This window comes from Canis aureus, chromosome X (genome assembly GCF_053574225.1).
Source record: "Canis aureus isolate CA01 chromosome X, VMU_Caureus_v.1.0, whole genome shotgun sequence".
NCBI classification, from domain to species: Eukaryota; Metazoa; Chordata; class Mammalia; order Carnivora; family Canidae; genus Canis; species Canis aureus.
Window position 1 is genome coordinate 442,336 of NC_135649.1, and position 22,388 is coordinate 464,723.

The following is a 22,388-nucleotide window of genomic DNA, read 5'->3' on the forward strand; positions in this document are numbered from 1 at the left end:
ATAAACAAGTCAAAAATCTATATTTATGAAAAATTCAAAAGAATAACAGAATAACTGAAAAAGTAAGAAAATAGCTGAAAATGAAACTGAAAGATTAAATAATTCTTTAAAAATCTACAAATGCTATATACTGTTTTCCCCAAGAGCTGAAGTTTCACAGTTCTCTGTGATTGGTGAACTTGGCACTAGCCAATTGTTCCTGGTGGTCTTCTGGGGGAGGGGCCCACTTTTTCTCAAGTGCCTTTGCGCTTGTGGAAATGCGCATCTTTTGCCAGAGGGCTGAGCTTAGTGTACGTGGCTCTGGATTCCTCTGTGTGGCTCTGCTTTGCTCCCTGAAGGCTTTCAGCTTGGAAGGTGGGAGGGGGGATCCGTGAAAATGGTAGTGCTCTGCTCTGCAGCCCCAGAGCTGTAAGTTCACATCCCTCACTCTTCAGTGAGCCCTCACAGAAAAGCAGTCAATCGCTTTTGTTTCTCTGGTTTCCGTTCCAACTCTGTGTTCACCCACCCTCTGACCCAGCATTTTTATCTCAAGCACATGACTGAGTTTCAAGTCTCCAAATTTTATGGACTCTTGTGGCATGGACTCATGCTGTTCCTTCCAGGATAGGGAAACAGGTCTCGCCCCGCTTCTGCCTGTTGCAGTGCCCCAGCTTGGAGAGCAGTCGCCTGACTGTGCAGCGGTTCACAGTTTATGGCAATACTGAGCAGAAAGCTGGTGCCTAGACTCGCAATTTTCAGTTGACTTCTCCAGTCTGATGTCTGGGAACTCTGCCACACCCAGGCACTCCCATTCTTGTGACTCCGGAGATCCTGAGGCCACACTGTCCCACCTGGGATTCCACCCTGCTTTGCCACCTGAGCACCTTTAAGCCCGGGCCGTCCCCCACTGTATCAGAATTCTAAAAGTTCTGATTTTGCGCCCTGCTGCTTACAATACTTTGCAGTAGCCTCCCTAAGCTAGCTCCCTCCCCTCGCCATATCCTTCAATATGTCACCCTGGATTCAAGTATCCATACCTCTTACTACCTTCTAAAAAGTGATCACTTTATCATCCTCATTCTCTGACCTTCCTGGATCTGTGATTTGCTGTTTGTCAATAATTTTTGAGAACTTTTAGGGGAAAGAAGAGAAAATGAGTGGGAAATATCAGAGAGGGACACAGAACATGAGAGACACCTAACTCTGGGAAATGCACAAAGGGTAGTGGAAGGGGAGGAGGGTGGGGGGTGGGGGTGACTGGATGACGGGCACTGAGGGGGGCACTTGACAGGATGAGCACTGGGTGTTATGCTATATGTTGGCAAATCGAACTCCAATAAAAAATATACAAAAAAATTTTTTTGAGAACTTTTAGCCATGATTACCTCAATTATTCCTTCAACTCCTTTCTCTCTTTACTTCCTGCTAATCAGTTTGTGAGATTTCTCTTGACCTATGCATACATTCATTGATTGTTTCTTTGGCCATATCCAGTCTACTGATGAACTCATCAAAGGCATTCTTTATTTTCTTTACAGTGTCTTGTTACTTCTAACATTTCCTTTTGATGCTTTTGTAGAGTTTACATCTCTGCTTACATTTATCCATCCATTCTTGAATATTGCGTACTTTTTCCATTAGAGCCCGTAACATATTAATCATGTCTGTTAATTCAAAACTCTTTATCATATCTGAGTCTGGCTCAGATGCCTGTTTTGTATCTTCAGACTGTATTTTTTCTTGCCTTTTAATATGTCTTATGAATTTTTTGTTTAAGGCCAGGCGTGATGTACTGTGTAGTGGTACTGACATGAATAGACTTTAGTATGTCATTTTATTTTAATCTGGTAGCCGTAGGTATCAAAGTCCTCACATTTTCCTAGTGTCCTTCATTTTTGTCTCTTTGTCCTTGATATACCCTAAGGACTATGTACCAGCTAGAGTCTGCATCTTGCAGATATTTCATTATAATCTACTCTTATTGTACTGAAGTCTGGTGACATGGTGGTATAGGGGATGCATTCTATGATCTCATGATTAAATCTTAGTTTTATAGTGGGCCTGTGGCCTTGGGCTGTGTCCTTAACAGTATTTGATAGCATCTCTCTTAGTAAGACAGAAAGGTTTAGAAGGCCCAAGTGAGAGAAATGCCCTTTTCCTGGATGGGGTAAGACTCTGATAAAGTCTTTTCCCTTGGAGAGCAGGCCTTTGTTATAGAGACAGCTCTGTTTAGAGGATACTTTGTTATGGACAATACAGTGTTCATTCTCCCCCTTCTCTGTCAAAACCATGTGGAATTATTTGGGGCCCTATACCATAAAAACCTTGTGGGATTCATGGATTTAAAAACCCATGAAAGTGTGGGTTCCCCCTTAAGACTGTGATCCCAGAAGTTTCTCCCCCTCAAGGTAGTCCACACTCAGCCTTCAGCAATTTATCAAAATTACCATTTAAGTAAATGGAGTTTCTGCTCCAGGTAAATAGATCTTGGCTCTGCCTCTTTGGATTTTCCAGTCTCTCCAGATTTGGGGGTGGCAGTTTGCCCTGAAACCTCAGTAGTCCAAGTCCAAAAAGAGCCATTGCTTTTAAATTTGATTAGCTTTTTCTTATTGTGAGTATGGGACGGATGACTTCCAAGCTCTTTACATGTCAGAGCTGAAACCAAAAGTCTGATGAATTTTTTGAACTCTGATCTTGTACCTTATCTGGCTGATTCTCATTCTTAGGGCTAGAAAAGCAATCTTTTGTAACTTTCTTCAACCTAACTAGAAGTAAAAGTCCTGGGCTTGAGTGCCTTTTTAAAAAGGTTTTATTTGTGGGACACCTGGGTGGCTCAGCAGTTGAGCATCTGCCTTCAACTTAGGTTGTGATCCCGGGGTCCTGGGATCGAGTCCTGCATCGGGCACCCTGCAGGGAGCCTGCTTCTCCCTCTGCCTGTGTCAGCCTCTGTGTGTGCGTGTGCGTGTGTGTGTGTGTGTGTCATGAATGAATAAATAAAATCTTTAAAAATAATTTTGAGTACAGTTGACAGAAAATGTTTTGTTAGTTTCAGGGGTACCACATAGTGATTCAACAAATCTATAGGTGATGCTATGCTCACCACAAGTGTAACTCCCACCTGTCACCACACAGTCCTATTACAACATCGTGGACTATCTTCCCTAGTCCTGCGCCTTTTAAAAGTGCTGCACCTTTTATTCCCATGACTTATCCATCCCATATCTCAAAGCCTGTGTCTCCCTCTTCCCCTTCACCCATTTTGCCCATCCTCTCAGCTTGTGTCCCACTGGCAATCATCAGTTTGTTGTTTGTATTTATAGGTCAGATTCTGCCTTTTGTTTGTTTATCCATTTTTTTATTTTTTAGGTTCTACATTTAAGTGAAAACATATGGGATTTGTCTTTGTCTTACTTATTTCACTTAGCATAATACCCTCCAGGTCCATCCATGTTGTCCAGATGGCAAGCTTTTATCTTTTTTATGGCTGAATGATACTTATACACCACATCTTCCTTATTCATTCGTCTATCAGTGGATATTTAGGCTGCTTCCATATATATGCTTCAATATATGACTATTGAAAAGAATGCTACAGGAAACATTGGGGTGCATATATCTTTTCAAATTATTGTTATTATCAAATATTCAAGATATTTTACATCAAATATCAAAGTATTTCAGTTTTCTTTGGGTAAATACCCAATAGTGGAGTTATTGGATCATATAGTTTCTATTTTTAGTTTTTTGAGGAACCTCCATACGGTTTTCCACAGCAGCTATGCCAATTTGCATTCCCACCAGCAGTGCACAAGGGTGGTTCCTTTTCTTCCGCATCTTTGCCAATATTTATTGTTTCTTGTCTTTTGGATTTTAGCCATTCTGACAGGTGTAAGGTGATATCTCATTGTGGCTTTGATTTGCATTTCCCTGATGACGATTGACATTGAGCATCTTTCCATGTGTCTGTTGACCATCTGTATGTCTTCTTTGGAAAAATGTCTAGTCAGGTCCTATGCCTTGGGTTGAGTTTTAATGCTTTCAGGACTCTGGGCTTGACTGTTAATGCTTGTAGGAGAAGGCCTTGGGTACTTGCAAGTCATAGATTTGGGATGGAGAACCTCAAAGATGTGCACATCAGTGAAAGTGTAGTGTAGCAAAAAAATCCACCAACAGAAGAGTGATACATCAACTTAAATATTCTGTCTTGGCCTAGGCTATGGGTGAGCCTTAATTAGGATGTGGGTTCAAATGCCTATAAGAAAAACCAAAAGTGGAAGTGGAAAAGTGGAAAAAATGCAGCCCAGAGTTTACTATGGTGGCTTTACCTACTTCCTCAAGGAATCTTCAGTTCTGAAAGACTGTACAGAACTGGTCACTGCAGCCTGCCAGAGATGCACATATTCCACCAAGGGTTTGCTCACCCATGAGCACCAGATTCTGATCCACATTATATATGTATGGTAATTATGTCTATGTATATGTAATAGCGTTTGTACATATATGTAAACATATCAATAGAATCAATACAATATTATATATAATTATATTTATATAATATATAAAAAGGTTATATATAATATATAAGTAGGTATTGATTAACATGTAATAAATATTTATTATAATGAATATTGATATATTTTTACATGTAGTTTTAGAGTTCTTCCAGAGAAGGAGCTCCAGAAGAAACATGGTCAGAGAAATATGCAAAAGTTGTGATGTTAGAAAACTACTTATTATAAATGACTAAACAACAGGAAGATGCATAAATACAGGCTATAATGAATATGCAAGACTCAGAAAATAATATTCCCATGTTGCCTAACTAAGGGATTTTTTAAAAGATTTTTCGATTTATTTATTCATGAGAGACACACACAGAGAGGCAGAGACACGGGCAGAGGGAGAAGCAGGCTCCATGCAGGGAGCCCCACGTGGGACTCCATCCCGGGACCCCGGGATCACTCTCTGGGCTGTAGGTGGCGCTAAATCGCCGAGCCACCCAGGGTGCCCTAAAGATTTTATTTATTTCTTCATGAGAGAGAGAGAGAGAGAGAGAGAGAGGGGCAGAGACACAGGCAGAGGGAGAAGCAGGCTCCATGCAGGGAGCCCGACGTGGGACTCGATCCCCGGGACTCCAGGATCACGCCCTGGGCTGAAGGCAGCACTAAACCACTGAGCCACCCAGGCTGCCCCTAAGGGATTTAATAGAAATAAAAAAGCTTGAGATAACCAGGAAATCATAGGAGACATTTGGCGTATGATTGATGGTGAGCTATGACTATATTTACCTGTAAATATAAGAGTAAGTGATGCTGATGAAATGACAGAATAAACCAAAATATTTTATACTCTGAAATATAGATATTACACAAGTAACACAAATGGGTGTAGAAGGAGGATAGTTTCATAGATAATGACTAGGAGTAAAAAAATAATAGGTTTAAATTAGAGGCTGGGTCAGAAAGGGGGAGAGGCAAAAGGAAGATCCTAGCAAATTTCATTACGTCTCATGAAGGACATCAATAGAAAATATCTTCAAAAGGGACAGCCCGGTGGCTGAGCGGTTTAGCGCCACCTTCAGCCCAGGGCGTGATCCTGGAGACCCGGGTTTGAGTCCCACGTTAGGCTCCTGGCATGGAACCTGCTTCTCCCTGGCCTGTGTCTCTGCCTCTGTGTGTGTGTGTGTGTGTGTGTGTGTGTGTGTGTGTGTGTGTGATGAATGAATAAATTAAATCTTTAAAAAAAAAAGATGGTTTAGAGTATATCTGATACAATCCCAGCTTAGAACCGTTGCACTGGCCTACTTTACACCAGATAGCTTTATGACCAACTCCCTCCTTCTTCAAAAGTCATCTTTCTCAATGAGGTTTACCCTTGCCACCACATTTAAAATTCCTAGTACCTCCAGCATACCGCTTTTGCCTTCTGGATTTTTTTTTATAGCTCCTAACATCTTATAATGAATTATATGACAGACTTATATATTATGTTTAATCATCTGCCTCCTCTCACTAGAAGATACACTCCATAAAAGCAGGAATTTTTGTCTGTTTTGTTCACTTATATATCCCAAATGGCTAATACTTCCTGCCACAAAGTTGGCACCCAATAAATATTTTTAAATGAGTTGATTAATTAATCAGTTAAGAGTGTCAGAAAGTTATCTTCAATGATTAGATTTTTAATCTTAGACCTGAAGAATAAGTAGAAAGAAAAAGAAGAAGAACATGGTCGGCAGAGGAAATGACACATGTAAAGATCCTGAGGTGGTGGGACAAGATAGGGCCAATTATGCAAAGTCTTGAATGCCATCGTAATGATACGACTCAATCCTTTTGCCTGCCCTCAAGGAGCTCTCAGAAAATGGAGAGGGAAAATAATAATTAAACAGGTGATTATTATACTAATAAGAGTATGCACAAAGAACTATGAAAACATTGACTAGGCAGCTATTAACTCTTCTTAGGACGGTTTGGAAGATTTTACAAAGAAGGTGACATTCGAGCTAGGTCTCAGGCTGGAAGAGTGACATGATGAAAGTGTTTTAAGAAGATTAATCTGGCAATAGTATGGAAAATGGATTGGAATATGGATGGGCTAGAGACAAGGAAACCATCTAGTCCATGGCAGTAGTCCAGGTATGAGGTGATGAAGGCATCTATAGGAATGGAAAAAGAAGGACAAATCTGAGAGACATTTGGAAGAAAAAATTGACGGGAGCTAAATGGATTCTTGGCTTTAAGCCTTTCAGGAGGTAATGCTTCTTCCTTAGTAATAACCATGAAAAGATTCAAATTGACCTATTATGTAATTGCCTACTCTGACTAGAATTTCTAGCTATGGCTGTTCTCCAAAAGTTTCTGTTATTGTGATTGATACTTGTTGGACCTTAATTTACATTAAGATGATTTTAGACTCTAAAGGTTGGGAAGCTCTCAAAAACGTAATTTTGACCATGAAACAGCAAATTATTCTATTAAAGGAGAAATGAGGGAAACCATGGGGCTACATAGGAAGTTTTACAGTGAGCTCATAGTTCCTATTTCAAAAGTATAATATATAAAAGATGGAAAAGAAGGATGAATATAACAGGTGGCATATGCCTAAAGGATTAGTATTTGGAAGCATAAGATCCAAAATCACCTCAGGCATTTAGAAATATATATATTTGCAAAGGCAACAAGTACAATATTCTGACTATGTTCTCAGAAAGAGAAAGTATATGTGTCCTGGCATGGGTAAGCTATAATTCAGATGATATCATTACACTACTCTCAATGATCAAAGGAAATAAGGAGAATAGGAGAGGTGCTTTATGACTGGATTTATGTAAATATATTACCACTTTTAACAAAGAAAAAGAAGGAAAACTTTTTAGTCACTAATCAGTAACCTAAATATCTTCTGGGTTAGATACTAGAACAGGTTTCAAGTAAGTGTGTACTTAGAAAATTACAAAGTTATCAACAAAGACATTTCACACAAACGTAATTTTTATTTGTAAAAAATTATGAGAGGTAGTTTATGGAAATGTGGCAGACATAATGTACATTAAATGAATGCATGAAATTTCAGCAAGACTTTAACAAATCTTTTTTTTTAAAGATTTTATTCATTTAATCATCATTTAATCATCACAGAGAGAGGCAGAGACACAGGCAGATGGAGAAGCAGGCCCCCCACAGGGAGCCCAGTGCAGGACTAGATCCCTGGACTGGGATCATGCCCTGAGCCAACCGCTGAGCCATCCAGGCATCCCAACTTTAACAAATCTTTTTTTAAATATTTTATTTATTTATTCATGAAAGACAGAGAGAGAGAGAGTGGCAGAGACACAGGCGGAGGGAGAAGCAGGCTTCATGCTGGGAGCCTGATGCGGGACTCAATCCAAGGTCCCCAGGATCACACCCCGGGCCAAAAGCAGGCACCAAACTGCTGAGCCACCCAGGGATCCCCAACAAACCTTTTATGAAATCTTAATGAACAAGAATTATGAATCTATGTTGATGGGTTAGATAATTAATACAATTATATTACTTAAATTACCTTACTCAAAACTGATTAGCATAGGCAAAAGAAGAGTTTTTGTTGGCCTTCTGCAAAGCCTACCTTTGGCTTGGCCTCAATATTTTTATTGGTTAAGTGGAGATTTACAACAGACATCCTACCATATTTAAAGAAAATATGAAGTTGGAAGAAAAGTAATTCACTGGATTCCCAAAAATATTTGTGGAGCTTTACAAAGTACTAGCAACCATGCTAGATGTTAGAGTGCAAAAATTAATGAGACATAGATAGGTCTTCCTTTTTTTTTTTTTTTGATAGGTCTTCCTATTAAGGAGCATCCAAGTATTACTAGGAGGAAAGACATAAAAACATATAATTTCATCAAAATGTATGAAGAAGGAAGATAGAGACATAAAGTAAAGGAGGAAGTACGGTAGCTCAGGACCAGGTAATAGAAGATATTATATAACATGATAAAGAAATTGGACTTTACCTTGAAGGCCTTAGGGATCCATTCAAAGGGAATGACACGCCAACAAATCTATTTTTTAGTTCACTCTTCCTACAGCGTGCAAAGTGGTTTGAAGGGACGGCATGTTGTATATGGATAGATGAACTAGAAACATATCATAGTCTTTGAGTGAGAAATAATGGTGGGTTTTGACTGAGAATGTAGCAAGTAAAGCTACAATGCAGTGGCTCCGGTTTGGGAATGATGTAGGAAGTAAAAGTAATGATTTGATAATTGCCTGTATGGGAGAAATTTTAAAGAGGAGGTATCAAGTTCAAAGCATAGATTTCAGGTTGAACCAGTCATAGAACTGACTGGATGGTACTGGAATTGACTGTGAGGAAGAACACTGAGAGTAGCCAGTTTAGGTATAGTAGATATCAGGATGTCATTAGAAGGTGCTTCGTGAGGACAAGAATATTTGTTTTGTTTTATGTATTGATATATTTCCAGCACTTGTAACAGTGTGTGGCACCTAATACATGTCTGATATATTTGTAGTAGGAGTCCCAGAAGGAGAGGAGAGACGGAATGGTGCAGAAGCAATGTTTGAAGAGACAATGAGTAAGAGTTTTCTAAAAGTAACAAAAGCACTGTATTATTTTGCTATTGCTGCATACCAAATACCAAAAACTTAGTAGATTTAACTAATACCCACTTACTAGTTCACAGTTCTTATTCTTTTTAAAAAATATTTTGCTTATTTATTCATTAAAGAGAGAGGCAGAGACATAGGCAGAGGGAGAAGCAGGCTTCCTGTGGAGAGCCCGATGTAGGACTGGATCCCGGATCTCTGGGGTTACACCCTGAGCCGAAGGCAGACACTCAACCGCTGAGCCACCCAGGCACCCCCACAGTTCTATAGTTCAGAATACCAGACTGGGTTCTTTGATCAGTGTATGAAAGGCTGAAATGAGGGTATTGGCCAAACTGCCTTCCTTTCTGGAGGCTCTAGATAAGATTGCACCCATCCAGCTTTGTTCAGATTGTTGGCTGAATTCAGTTTCACATGGCCTCAGGCCTGAGGTTGCTGTTTCCTCCTTGCATGTCATGTCATTTCCTTGAGACTGCATGCATTACTTTACCTCGTAGTCCCCTCTACCTTCAAAGATAATGGAGACTCCCCTTGACAGCAAATCCCTCTCTGGCTTCAAATCTCTTTCACCAGAAAGAGCCCTGTCCCTTTTAAGGGATTGCTGGTGTAGATCAGACCAGGCGATGATCTTTCTTAAAGTCCATTGTGCCAGATACATTGCCTGATCACTCAAGTGAAATCCCATCATATTCATACTCTAGGGGAAGGGATTATAATTTGGCAAGGGTCACCAGAAGTCATTTTAGGATTATGCCTTTCACAAGCATCAAGGCATAGATTCAAAAAGTGCTGTAACTCAAAGAAGAATAAATACAAAATATACATGTATTTTGTAAAAACTGCTAAAAAATAAAGAAAAAGAAGAAAACATAAAGATACTTGGAGAAAAAAGATGTATTACCTTACAAGAAGCAGCAGTTAGATTGGAGTTGACGTTTCAACAAAAACAACGTGAAGAGAGATGTGTGGGTAGCTCAGTGGTTGAGCATCTGCCTTCACCCCAGGGCATGATCCCAGGGTCCTGGGATCGAGTCCCACATCATGCTGGGAGCATGATGCAAGGAGCCTGCTTCTGCTTCTGCCTGTGTCTCTGCCACTGTCTGTGTCTCTCATGAATGAATGAATAAATAAATAAATAAATAAATAAATAAATAAATAAATAAATTCTTTTTTTTTATTTATTTTTTATTGGTGTTCAATTTACTAACATACAGAATAACCCCCAGTGCCCGTCACCCATTCACTCCCACCCCCCACCCTCCTCCCCTTCTACCACCCCTAGTTTGTTTCCCAGAGTTAGCAGTCTTTACGTTCTGTCTCCCTTTCTGATATTTCCCACACATTTCTTCTCCCTTCCCTTATATTCCCTTTCACTATTATTTATATTCCCCAAATGAATGAGAACATATAATGTTTGTCCTTCTCCGACTGACTTACTTCACTCAGCATAATACCCTCCAGTTCCATCCACATTGAAGCAAATGGTGGGTATTTGTCATTGCTAATAGCTGAGTAATATTCCAATGTATACATAAACCACATCTTCTTTATCCATTCATCTTTCGATGGACACCGAGGCTCCTTCCACAGTTTGGCTATCGTGGCCATTGCTGCTATAAACATCGGGGTGCGGGTGTCCCGGCGTTTCATTGCATCTGCATCTTTGGGGTAAATCCCCAACAGTGCAATTGCTGGGTCGTAGGGCAGGTCTATTTTTAACTGTTTGAGGAACCTCCACACAGTTTTCCAGAGTGGCTGCACCAGTTCACATTCCCACCAACAGTGCAAGAGGGTTCCCTTTTCTCCGCATCCTCTCCAACATTTGTTGTTTCCTGCCTTGTTAATTTGCCCCATTCGCGCTGGTGTGAGGTGGGATCTCATTGTGGTTTTGATTTGTATTTCCCTGATGGCAAGTGATGCAGAGCATTTTCTCATATGCATGTTGGCCAGGTCTATGTCTTCCTCTGTGAGATTTCTGTTCATGTCTTTTGCCCATTTCATGATTGGATTGTTTGTTTCTTTGGTGTTTTTTTTTTAATATTTTTATTTTATTTATCTATGATAGTCACGCACAGAGAGAGAGAGAGGCAGAGACACAGGCAGAGGGAGAAGCAGGCTCCATGCACCGGGAGCCCGACGTGGGACTCGATCCCGGGTCTCTGGGATCGCGCCCTGGGCCAAAGGCAGGCGCCAAACTGCTGCGCCACCCAGGGATCCCCCATGTTTCTTTGGTGTTGAGTTTAATAAGTTCTTTATAGATCTTGGAAACTAGCCCTTTATCTGATATGTCATTTGCAAATATCTTCTCCCATTCTGTAGGTTGTCTTTGAGTTTTGTTGACTGTATCCTTTGCTGTGCAAAAGCTTCTTATCTTGATGAAGTCCCAATAGTTCATTTTTGCTTTTGTTTCTTTTGCCTTCGTGGATGTATCTTGCAAGAAGTTACTGTGGCCGAGTTCAAAAAGGGTGTTGCCTGTGTTCTTCTCTAGGATTTTGATGGAATCTTGTCTCACATTTAGATCTTTCATCCATCTTGAGTTTATCTTTGTGTATGGTGCAAGAGAGTGGTCTAGTTTCATTCTTCTGCATGTGGATGTCCAATTTTCCCAGCACAATTTATTGAAGAGACTGTCTTTCTTCCAATGGATAGTCTTTCCTCCTTTATCGAATATTAGTTGACCATAAAGTTGAGGGTCCACTTCTGGATTCTCTATTCTGTTCCACTGATCTACGTGTCTGTTTTTGTGCCAGTACCACACTGTCTTGATGACCACAGCTTTGTAGTACAACCTGAAATCTGGCATTGGGATGCCCCCAGATATGGTTTTCTTTTTTAAAATTCCCCTGGCTATTCGGGGTCTTTTCTGATTCCACACAAATCTTAAAATAATTTGTTCTAACTCTCTGAAGAAAGTCCATGGTATTTTGATAGGGATTGCATTAAACGTGTATATTGCCCTGGGTAACATTGACATTTTCACAATATTAATTCTGCCAATCCATGAGCATGGAATATTTTTCCATCTCTTTGTGTCTTCCTCAATTTCTTTCAGAAGTGTTCTATAGTTTTTAGGGTATAGATCCTTTACCTCTTTGGTTAGGTTTATTCCTAGGTATCTTATGCTTTTGGGTGCAATTGTAAATGGGATTGACTCCTTAATTTCTCTTTCTTCAGTCTCATTGTTAGTGTATAGAAATACCACTGATTTCTGGGCATTGATTTTGTATCCTGCCATGCTACCGAATTGCTGTATGAGTTCTAGCAATCTTGGGGTGGAGGCTTTTGGGTTTTCTACGTAGAGTATCATGTCATCGGCGAAGAGGGAGAGTTTGACTTCTTCTTTGCCAATTTGAATGCCTTTAATGTCTTTTTGTTGTCTGATTGCTGAGGCTAGGACTTCCAGTACTATGTTGAATAGCAGTGGTGAGAGTGGACATCCCTGTCTTGTTCCTCATCTTAGGGGAAAGGCCCCCAGTGCTTCCCCATTGAGAATGATATTTGCTGTGGGCTTTTCATAGATGGCTTTTAAGATGTCGAGGAATGTTCCCTCTATCCCTACACTAAGAAGAGTTTTGATCAGAAATGGATGCTGTATTTTGTCAAATGCTTTCTCTGCATCTAATGAGAGGATCATATGGTTCTTGGTTTTTCTCTTGCTGATATGATGAATCACATTGATTGTTTTACGGGTGTTGAATCAGCCTTGTGTCCCAGGGATAAATCCTACTTGGTCATGGTGAATAATTTTCTTAATGTACTGTTGGATCCTATTGGCCAGTATCTTGTTGAGAATTTTTGCATCCATGTTCATCAGGGATATTGATCTGTAATTCTCCTTTTTGGTGGGGTCTTTGTCTGGTTTTGGAATTAAGGTGATGCTGGCCTCATAGAACGAGTTTGGAAGTACTCCATCTCTTTCTATCTTTCCAAACAGCTTTAGGAGAATAGGTATGGTTTCTTCTTTAAACGTTTGATAAAATGCCCCTGGGAAGCCATCTGGCCCTGGACTCTTGTGTCTTGGGAGGTTTTTGATGACTGCTTCAATTTCCTCCCTGGTTATTGGCCTGTTAAGGTTTTCTATTTCTTCCTGTTCCAGTTTTGGTAGTTTGTGGCTTTCCAGGAATGTGTCCATTTCTCCTAGATTGCCTAATTTATTGGCGTATAGCTGTTCATAATATGTTTTTAAAATCGTTTGTATTTCCTTGGTGTTGGTAGTGATCTCTCCTTTCTCATTCATGATTTTATTAATTTGAGTCTTCTCTCTCTTCTTTTTAATAAGGCTGGCTAATGGTTTATCTATCTTATTAATTCTTTCAAAGAACCAACTCCTGGTTCTGTTGATCTGTTCCACAGTTCTTCTGGTCTCGATTTCGTTGAGTTCTGCTCGAATCTTTATTAACTCCCTTCTTCTCTTGGGTGTAGGATCTGTCTGCTGTTTTTTCTCTAGCTCCTTTATGTGTAAGGTTAGCTTTTGTATTTGAGTTCTTTCCAGTTTTTGAATGGATGCTTGTATTGCGATGTATTTCCCCCTTAGGACTGCTTTTGCTGCATCCCAAAGATTTTGGATGGTTGTATCTTCATTCTCATTAGTTTCCATGAATCTTTTTAATTCTTCCTTAATTTCCTGGTTGACCCTTTCCTCTTTTAGCAGGATGGTCCTTAACCTCCACGTGTTTGAGGTCCTTCCAAACTTCTTGTTGTGATTTAGTTCTAATTTCAAGGCATTATGGTCTGAGAATATGCAGGGGACGATCCCAATCTTTTGGTATCGGTTCAAACCCGATTTGTGACCCAATATGTGGTCTATTCTGGAGAAAGTTCCATGTGCACTTGAGAAGAATGTGTATTCAGTTGAGTTTGGATGTAAAGTTCTGTAGATATCTGTGGAATCCATCTGGTCCAGTGTATCATTTAAAGCTCTCGTTTCTTTGGAGATGTTGTGCTTAGAAGACCTATTGAGTATTGAAAGAGCTAGATTGAAGTCACCAAGTATAAGTGTATTATTATCTAAGTATTTCTTCACTTTGGTTAATAATTGATTTATATATTTGGCAGCTCCCACATTCGGGGCATATATATTGAGGATTGTTAAGTCCTCTTGTTGATTAGATCCTTTAAGTATGATGTAGTGTACCTCTTCATCTCTCACTACAGTCTTTGGGGTAAATTTTAGTTTATCTGATCTAAGGATGGCTACCCCTGCTTTCTTTTGAGGACCATTCAAATGGTAAATGGTTCTCCAACCTTTTATTTTCAGGCTGTAGGTGTCCTTCTGTCTAAAATGAGTCTCTTGTAGACAGCAAATAGATGGGTCCTGCTTTTTTATCCAGTCTGAAACCCTGCGCCTTTTGATGGGGTCATTAAGCCCGTTCACATTCAGAGTTACTATTGAAAGATATGATTTTAGTGTCATCATGATATAAATAAATAAATAAATTCTTTTTAAAAAACCATGAAGATAGTATAATGGTATCTTCAAAATGCTGGAGGAGGTAACTGCCAAATTTAATATCCAGTAAAAATAGCCTTCAAATATTAAAGTAAAAGAGGTTTTTTTAGATGGTCGAAAACTTAGGGAATCTGCTGCTAAACTCCAAAGGAAATATTAATGATATTAATGATCTTCAAGCAGAAGGAAAACAATCCCAAATGAAAGCTTGGAGTTATCTGATGGAATGCAGTATAATGGAGAGGTTAAATATGTGGATAGATCTGAATGTCCATTGATCACGTAAAACAAAAATAGTAATGTCATGTCATTTGGGATATGTGTGTTTTGATTAAAATACACAACAGTAGTTGTGGAAGGAGTAGAAATAGAGTTAATATAAGTTTTCTAATTTGTATTATAATTTAATAAATCAAAGATACACATTGTAAGCCCTACAATAACTCCTTTTTAAAAACCAGTAAAACAATGTATAATTATCAAGTAAACAAAGGAGGAAATGGAGAAATAGACACTACGTAATCATTGCAAAACAAAGCAAGAAAAAAAAGTAGCAATATGGGCAAGACAAATAGAAAGCAAATACTGATACGATAGAATTAAACTCAAGTATAGGGTAGCCCGGGTGGCTCAGTGGTTTAACACCACCTTCAGTCCAGGGTGTGATCCTGGAGACCCAGGATCGAGTCCCGCGTCAGGCTTCCTGCATGGAGCCTGTTTCTCCCTCTGCCTGTGTCGCTGCCTCTCTCTCTCTGTCTCTGTCTCTCTCTTGTGAATAAATAAATAAAATCTTTAAAAAAATAAACTCAAGTATATCAACAATTATGTTAAATGTAAATGAACTGAACACAGTAATCAAATGACAAAGATTATTAAGCTGTTTAAAAAACAAAATATAAAAAAAATATAACTGCTATTTATAAAAAACACAAGTTAAATGTAAAAATATAGGACAACTGAAAGTAAAAGGGTGAAAGAAATATACAACGCAAATACTATCCAAAAGACAACAGATAGGTACATTAATAGATATATTAATTATATTATAATTATATTAATTATATTATTAACACTACATTAATTATATTATTAATATATATATTAATGACATACAAAGTTGACTTTATCTAGCACAAAAGGGGTACAGGTACCCCCTTTTCAGGGATCGCCTTTTCAAGGGTCTTTCCATGGTCACCTGGGATCCCATTCAGTGGTAGTTTGATCCGAAACTACTCTCAACAACCAGCTCTACTTAGATGTATCTTGATTTCCTCATCACATGTTAACTCTGTTGAGGATTCGAACCATTCTGATAAACTATATGTGTGAAAGTACCCATAGCCAGATTACATGGTAATAGGATCCCTGTGTTGCCTAAATCCAAAGTTTGAACTAATATGGAAATCTCAGGCTCTGAAGTCAGTAGAGAAATGCTCAAAGTGTAGGAATCTTTACTAGACAGAGATATATTTTGTCATATCCTTTTTATGCATGCAAAATAATAGATGATACTCTGGGCCATAAGGTAGGTCTCAAACAGTTACAATTATACTGTTTTGTTTGTTTGTTTGTCTTTGTTTGGCCACAATGAAATAAACTTACAAAATAATAATGAGAAAACTAGAAAAATCTCCCTACAATATGTTGTAGACTTTTATGTAACCTGTAGGTCAAATTATTTTATTTTATTTTATTTTATTTTATTTTATTTTATTTTATTTTATTTTATTTATTTTTTTGTAGGTCAAATTTTAAAAGTCACAGTGTAAATTAGAAAATATCTTAAGGGGATCCCTGGGTGGTGCAGCGGTTTAGCGCCTGCCTTTGGCCCAGGGCGCGATCCTGGAGACCCGGGATCGAATCCCACGTCAGGCTCCCGGTGCATGGGGCCTGCTTCTCCCTCTGCCTATGTCTCTGCCTCTCTCTCTCTCTCACTGTGTGCCTATCATAAAAAAGAAAAAAAAAAGAAATCTCTCAAACCCTTAAAAAAAAAAAAGAAAAAAAAAAGAAAATATCTTAAGGATGCCTGGGTGGCTCAGCAGTTGAGCACCTGCCCCTGGCTCAGGGCGTGATCCGCGGTCTCAGGATCGAGTCCCACGTCAGGCTCCCTGCCTGGAGCCTGCTTCTCCCTCTGCCTAGGTCTCTGCCTTTTTCTGTGTCTTTTATGAATAAATAAATAAAATCTTTAAAAAAAGAAAATATATTAAACTAACTGAAGAATGGAAATATTGGATATCAAAATTCATGGCAGGAAGGATTTTTATAGCAGTCAAGAGGTTAAAATACTCTGTATGATTATATAATGATGGGTACATGTCATTATGCATTTGTCCAAACCCATAAAATGTAGAATACCAAGAGTGAATCCTAATGTTAACTGTGCACTTTGGGTGATAAAGATGTGTCAATGTAGGTTCATCAGTTGTGACAAATGTAGCACTCTTATGGGGGATGTTGATAAGCAGCCTATGCATGTGTAGGGAAAGGGGTGGTATGAGAAATCTCTGTATCTTTCCCTCAATTTTACTGTGAATAGACTTCTCTAAAGAAATAAAATCTTAATTAAAAAAGTGTTTACTGGGCAAAAGATCTGAACAGATACTTGGCTTAAAGAAGATATACAGATGGCAATTAAGACTATGAAAAGATACACAACATCATATATAATTAGGGAATGCAAATTAAAATAAGGTATCATGCACAACTATTAGAATGGCTAAATTTTTATTTTTATTTTTTTAAGATTTTATTTATTTATTCATGAGAGACACAGCGACAGAAAGAGAGGCAGAGACACAGGCAGAGGGAGAAGCAGGCTCCATGCAGGGAGCCTGACGTGGGACTGGATCCCGCTTCTCCAGGATCACGCCCTGGGCTGACGGCGGCGCTAAACCGCTGAACCACCAGGGCTGCCCCTGGCTATATTTTTAGAAATGACAATACCAAGTTACAGCAAGGAGAGGGAAAACGTTCTGATTCATTGCTATTGGAATGCAAAATAGTCCAGCTACTTTGGATGACAGTTATGGAGTTTCTTATCATGTTAAATATAACATGTGTTAATATGTTAATAATGTTGAATTTAAACATAAATATAACACATGCTAAATCTATAGCATGTGATCCACTAATAACAGTCTTAAATATTTATGTGCAAGTGATCTGAAAACTATCAAATGCAAAAATGTATTTTTGTATGTGTGTGTATAGAAGGTTTGGAGACTTAAACTGTGTGATCTGGAAGTTGGTCCTCCAAACTGTTGATTGTTGATGACGTTTCTTGAAGCAATGGGAACGACAAATATTGAGGAAAGGAGGCTTTCACTTTTTATTTTATATATTTCTGTGTTATTTTGATTTTTCTTTACTTTTTTCATTTTACACATGTGCAAATCTCATTTTGTAAGTAAATACAAAACAATGATACAGTTCTACAAATAACACAGATCACGTGAAATCCTCCTGGTTTTACCAGACATAATTACGTGCTTTCTCCTTTGCACTTTTTCAGTGAGTTTAAAGATATCATAAGTAGTAGTAGCTATCACCCTTTGTCGGTCTTTGTTCCCCACTACATTGTGAGCTTCTTGAACGGTGCCTGGAATTGCAGACTTATTTATGTTTATTTTCCCAGTACTTAAGAAAGTACCTGTTATAGACATGCTCACTAATATTTATTGGGTGAAATAATGAAGAAAGGAATAAATATACTTACTGAAAGGTTTGTAAGGGGGGAGTTTTGGGGGGGGAGTAGTTCAAATAAAGGAGAAGAGTATTTGATTAAGAATTGAGTGTTAGACCAGGGGTTGGAAAAATTGTACTTTGAAGTACCAAATAGCAAATATTATAGACTTTGCAGGCCACTTATGGTCTTGGCCTCATATTCTTTTTTATTTTTGTTTACAACCCTGTAAAATGTAATATCCATTCTTAGCCTGTGGACCATATAGAAATAGGCATGGGCCATAATTTACTAGCCTCTGTTTTAGATAATACCTATATGTAGGAAGTTGGGAAGTAGATAGTGGAAAACATAAATGTGACCCAGATATCGCAGAGGCCTCTCTGTGCTCTGCTCCTTACCTGCACCCATTAAATCTCAATAAACTTGACTTTAGCTCTTGATTTCCTAGCCTATTATTTTGGAACCCTCCCCAAATCATCAGCATATTCTGTTACATCTCTCGCTATGGCCTTTGCATATATGATTGGTGTCATCTCACATCAACATGAAATTCAGTCCCTTTAGTTTCTATCACACACACACACGCGCGCGCACACATGCGCGCACACACACATATGTACTGAAAATAATCATTGCATGGGTTTAGTGACCATAGGGGTTGTTGAGAAGGTTCACATCAAGCATTGTATGGCTTCTCTGCAGTTGCATGGCTTTCTCCTTCTTTTCCCATGGGACAAATTAATACTTTTAAATGTATTATGTAAATGAAGATTTTTATTTTCCTGGGGAACTTGGGTGGCCCAGTGGTTGAGCATCTGCCTTCGGCTCAGGTCATGATCCTGGGGTCCTGGGATGGAGTCCCACATTGGGCTCCCCATGGGGAGTCTGCTTCTCCCTCTGCCTATGTCTCTGTCTCTCTCTCATAAATAAATAATCTTTAAAGATATTTTTTTAATTTTCCTGAAACCATGATACAGAGCGAGTCACCAACTCTAAGCAGGTTTATCAAGGTACTTTTACCAACAGATATATTTTCTCCCTAACAATAACTATTATAATAATGATAATAATAGCAGCCAACATATATAGGGCTTACTATGGGACAGACACAGTTCTAAGTACTTTAGTCTTCATATGAAACCCATGAAATGAGTATTATTATTATCCTCATTTTGCAAAACAGGAAACCAGGGTCACTGAGAGTTTAAGTAACTTGCTCACAATCACACAAAATCAGTGGGAAAAGACGTTTCAAGGAGTGAGGTGAGAGTAATCAGTAGTGTCACAGTGGAGAGACTGAGAATGATGAGATCTCAAGTGCAATTCTTATATGTGGTTGGAAGGTTAAAATTAGTGAAGTTTTAAAGAACTACTTCAGTTCAACAGTATGATAGAAGCAAGATTACAAGGCATAAAATAAGAATACTAGTGAGAAAATGAAAATAATAGTTATAGACCACTTGTGCTCAGCTTTTCAAAATATTTCCTTTGTTTAATCCTCTATAGTTAGGATAATTAAATCTATCCTTTTTATATAGTTACATCTGTAATATTATTCCTACAACCTCATAAAAGTTATTTAGTACTATTACTAACTCTCTCTTCTCATTGTCATCTTTTCTAGGATGTGGTGCCACAGACTATCCCACCTACAAAGCAAGCTCCAAAACCTGCTGAGGGGAGGAGTCACATATTGGACTTTCCAACAGCCCAGCTTCAAAAGCTTGTTTCCATTAGCCATCCAGTGGCACCATACAGCCTCCAAGTCTCTGAATTGTAATTGGCAGCAACATGAAGACCATTTTGGTAAGGTTCATGGAGACAGATATTTTATTTTTTTAAGTTATTATTTTCATTCCAGTTATTTAACATATAGTGTAGTATTAACTTCAGGTGTCCAATTTAGTGCTTCAACACTTCCCTACAATACCCAGTATTCATCACAAGTGTCCTCCTTAATCCCCATCACCTAGTTAACCCTTCCCCCCCCCATCTTCCCTCTGGTGACCATCAGTGTGTTCTCCATAGTTAAGAGTCTGTTTCTTGGTTTGTCTCTCTTTCCCCCACCCCCTGTTCATTTTTTTCTTTCTTAAATTGAACATATGAGTGAAATCATATGGTATTTGTCTTATTTCACTTAGCACAACACTCTCTAGCTCCATCTATGTCATTGCAAATGGCAAGGTTTCATTCTTTTCCATGGCTGAGTACTAGTCTATTATATATATCTCCCAAAAATGAAATTTTACATCTTACTCATTTTTAAAAAGATTCATTTGTTTGAGAGAGAACGAGTGAGTGAAGGAGAGGGCCAAAGGAGAGGGAGAGAGAGAATCTGAAGCAGATTCCCTGCTGAACATGGAACCTGAGATGGGGTTCTATCCCAGGACCCTGAGATCATGACCTGAGCTGAAGAGTCAGCCACTTAACTGGAGCCACCCAGGTGCCCCTTCTTATCCATTGCTTAAGTGTACAGTTCAGGTGTTCAATTTATTTACATTGCTGTTTAATATCAGTTCTTATTGGACTGAAAATAGTTTCTGTAGAGTTGTGAGGACTTCTAGCTATTTATTTCCAAGATTATCCTACAGGTTGCAAGAAAGACAAAAATAATATTAAGGAGACAGTAAAATCTCATCCCAACAAGGGGAAGGTAACATTGCTCTACTCTACTTCTACTCTGTCTCCCTATTTCATATAAGGGGGAAAAAAGAAAGAAAAGAAAGCCTCAGTATATAGGGAAGTGGGCTTCAAATGCATAGACTGGGAATGATACAGCCAGATAAATATTAGATGGCAGAGTGGGAAAAAAGCTTTACCCCTGTGTATTAGTTTCCTAACACTGCTATAACCAATTACCATAAACTAGTTGGCTTAAAACAACATGAATTTATTTTTTCAGAGTTCTGGAAGCTAGAAGTCGGAAATCAAGGCATTGATATATTCCCTTCAATGGCTCTTTCTTGGCTCTTCTAGATTCTGGTGGCTGCTGACAACCTTGGTGTTTCTTGACTTGTGCCAACATGACTCCACTCTCTGCCTCTGTCATCACATGTCTTCTTCACTGTGTCTCCTCTGTGTCTTCAAACATATCTTTCCTTATAAGGATACCAGTTGTTGGATTTAGGGCCCACTCTACTCCATATGACCCTATTTCCAAATAGTTTCATTTGCAGGTACTAGGGATTAGGACTTCAATAATTAGAACTATTATTTCCAAATAGTTTCATTCACAGGTACTAGGGGGAATATTAATACTAATACTCCTTAATATTATGTATTTTGGGGGAATACAATTCAACCCATAACCCTGGAAAGGGACAAAAACAACTGTGAAGGCTATACTCCGAAGACATAGGCCCACTGTTCACTCCAAAGACTGAGACTTAATCTGAGTATTAGATAATGCCCATCTCCCCCAAACATTAGAACCAGCTAATAAGCCTGCAGTTAAAATAACAGTGGATTACAGCTGGGAGAGCTGCCAGATACAGACTGTTTCTGAGGTGCAGCACAAAGATAAGGGCCAAGGCCAAGAAGGGAGACAAAAACAAGGAATTTAATGCCTTTGGTAGCCATAGAGACAACAAACACCAGACATAGCCCATCACGTGGCCAGATTGGTATAAATACTCACCCTAAAGTCCTGTTTACCTTAGTGTCTATTGCTTTATATAACATGTGTGCCTTTAAACAACAAAATTAAAAAGCATGTTAAAAGGCAACAAATAATGTGAAGAGACAAAGCACCATCAGAACAAGATTCACGGGCAGCCCCGGTGGCTCAGCAGTTTAGCGCCGCCTTCAGCCCAGGGCCTGATCCTGGAGACACGGGATTGAGTCCCATGTCGGGCTCCCTGCAGGGAGCCTGCTTCTCCCTCTGCCTGTGTCTCTGCCTCTCTCGCTCTCTCTCTCTCTCTCTCTGTTTCTCATGAATAAATAAAATCTTTTTTAAAAAAAGAACTAGATTCACATGTGACACAGGTGTGAAAATTATTGGTCAGGAAATTAAAATAACTATGATTAATATGTTAAGGATTCAGATGGAGAAGGTAGACAAAATGAAAGACCACGTGGATAATGTCAGCAGAGTGATGGAAAATATGAGAGAATTTTTTAAAATCAGAATCATGGTAACAGAATTGAAGAATGACTTTAATGG

The 22,388-nt window shown here is 38.9% G+C and overlaps 1 protein-coding gene across 5 annotated transcripts in view; it reads left to right on the top strand.

Moving 5' to 3' along the window:
* The window catches only part of TMLHE (trimethyllysine hydroxylase, epsilon), a 114,573-nt gene that overhangs the window by 11,445 nt on the left and 80,740 nt on the right, over nt 1–22,388 (top strand). For 3 of the 5 annotated variants that reach the window (XM_077888899.1, XM_077888902.1, XM_077888903.1), the window contains exon 2: nt 19,851–20,032. In XM_077888899.1, coding sequence (XP_077745025.1) covers nt 19,852–20,032 — 181 coding nt within the window. In that variant the 5' untranslated portion in view covers nt 19,851. Of the gene's footprint in view, nt 1–8,998; nt 9,062–19,850; nt 20,033–22,388 lie in introns of all 5 variants that reach the window. The other 2 variants (XM_077888900.1, XM_077888901.1) reach the window with 2 other exon arrangements.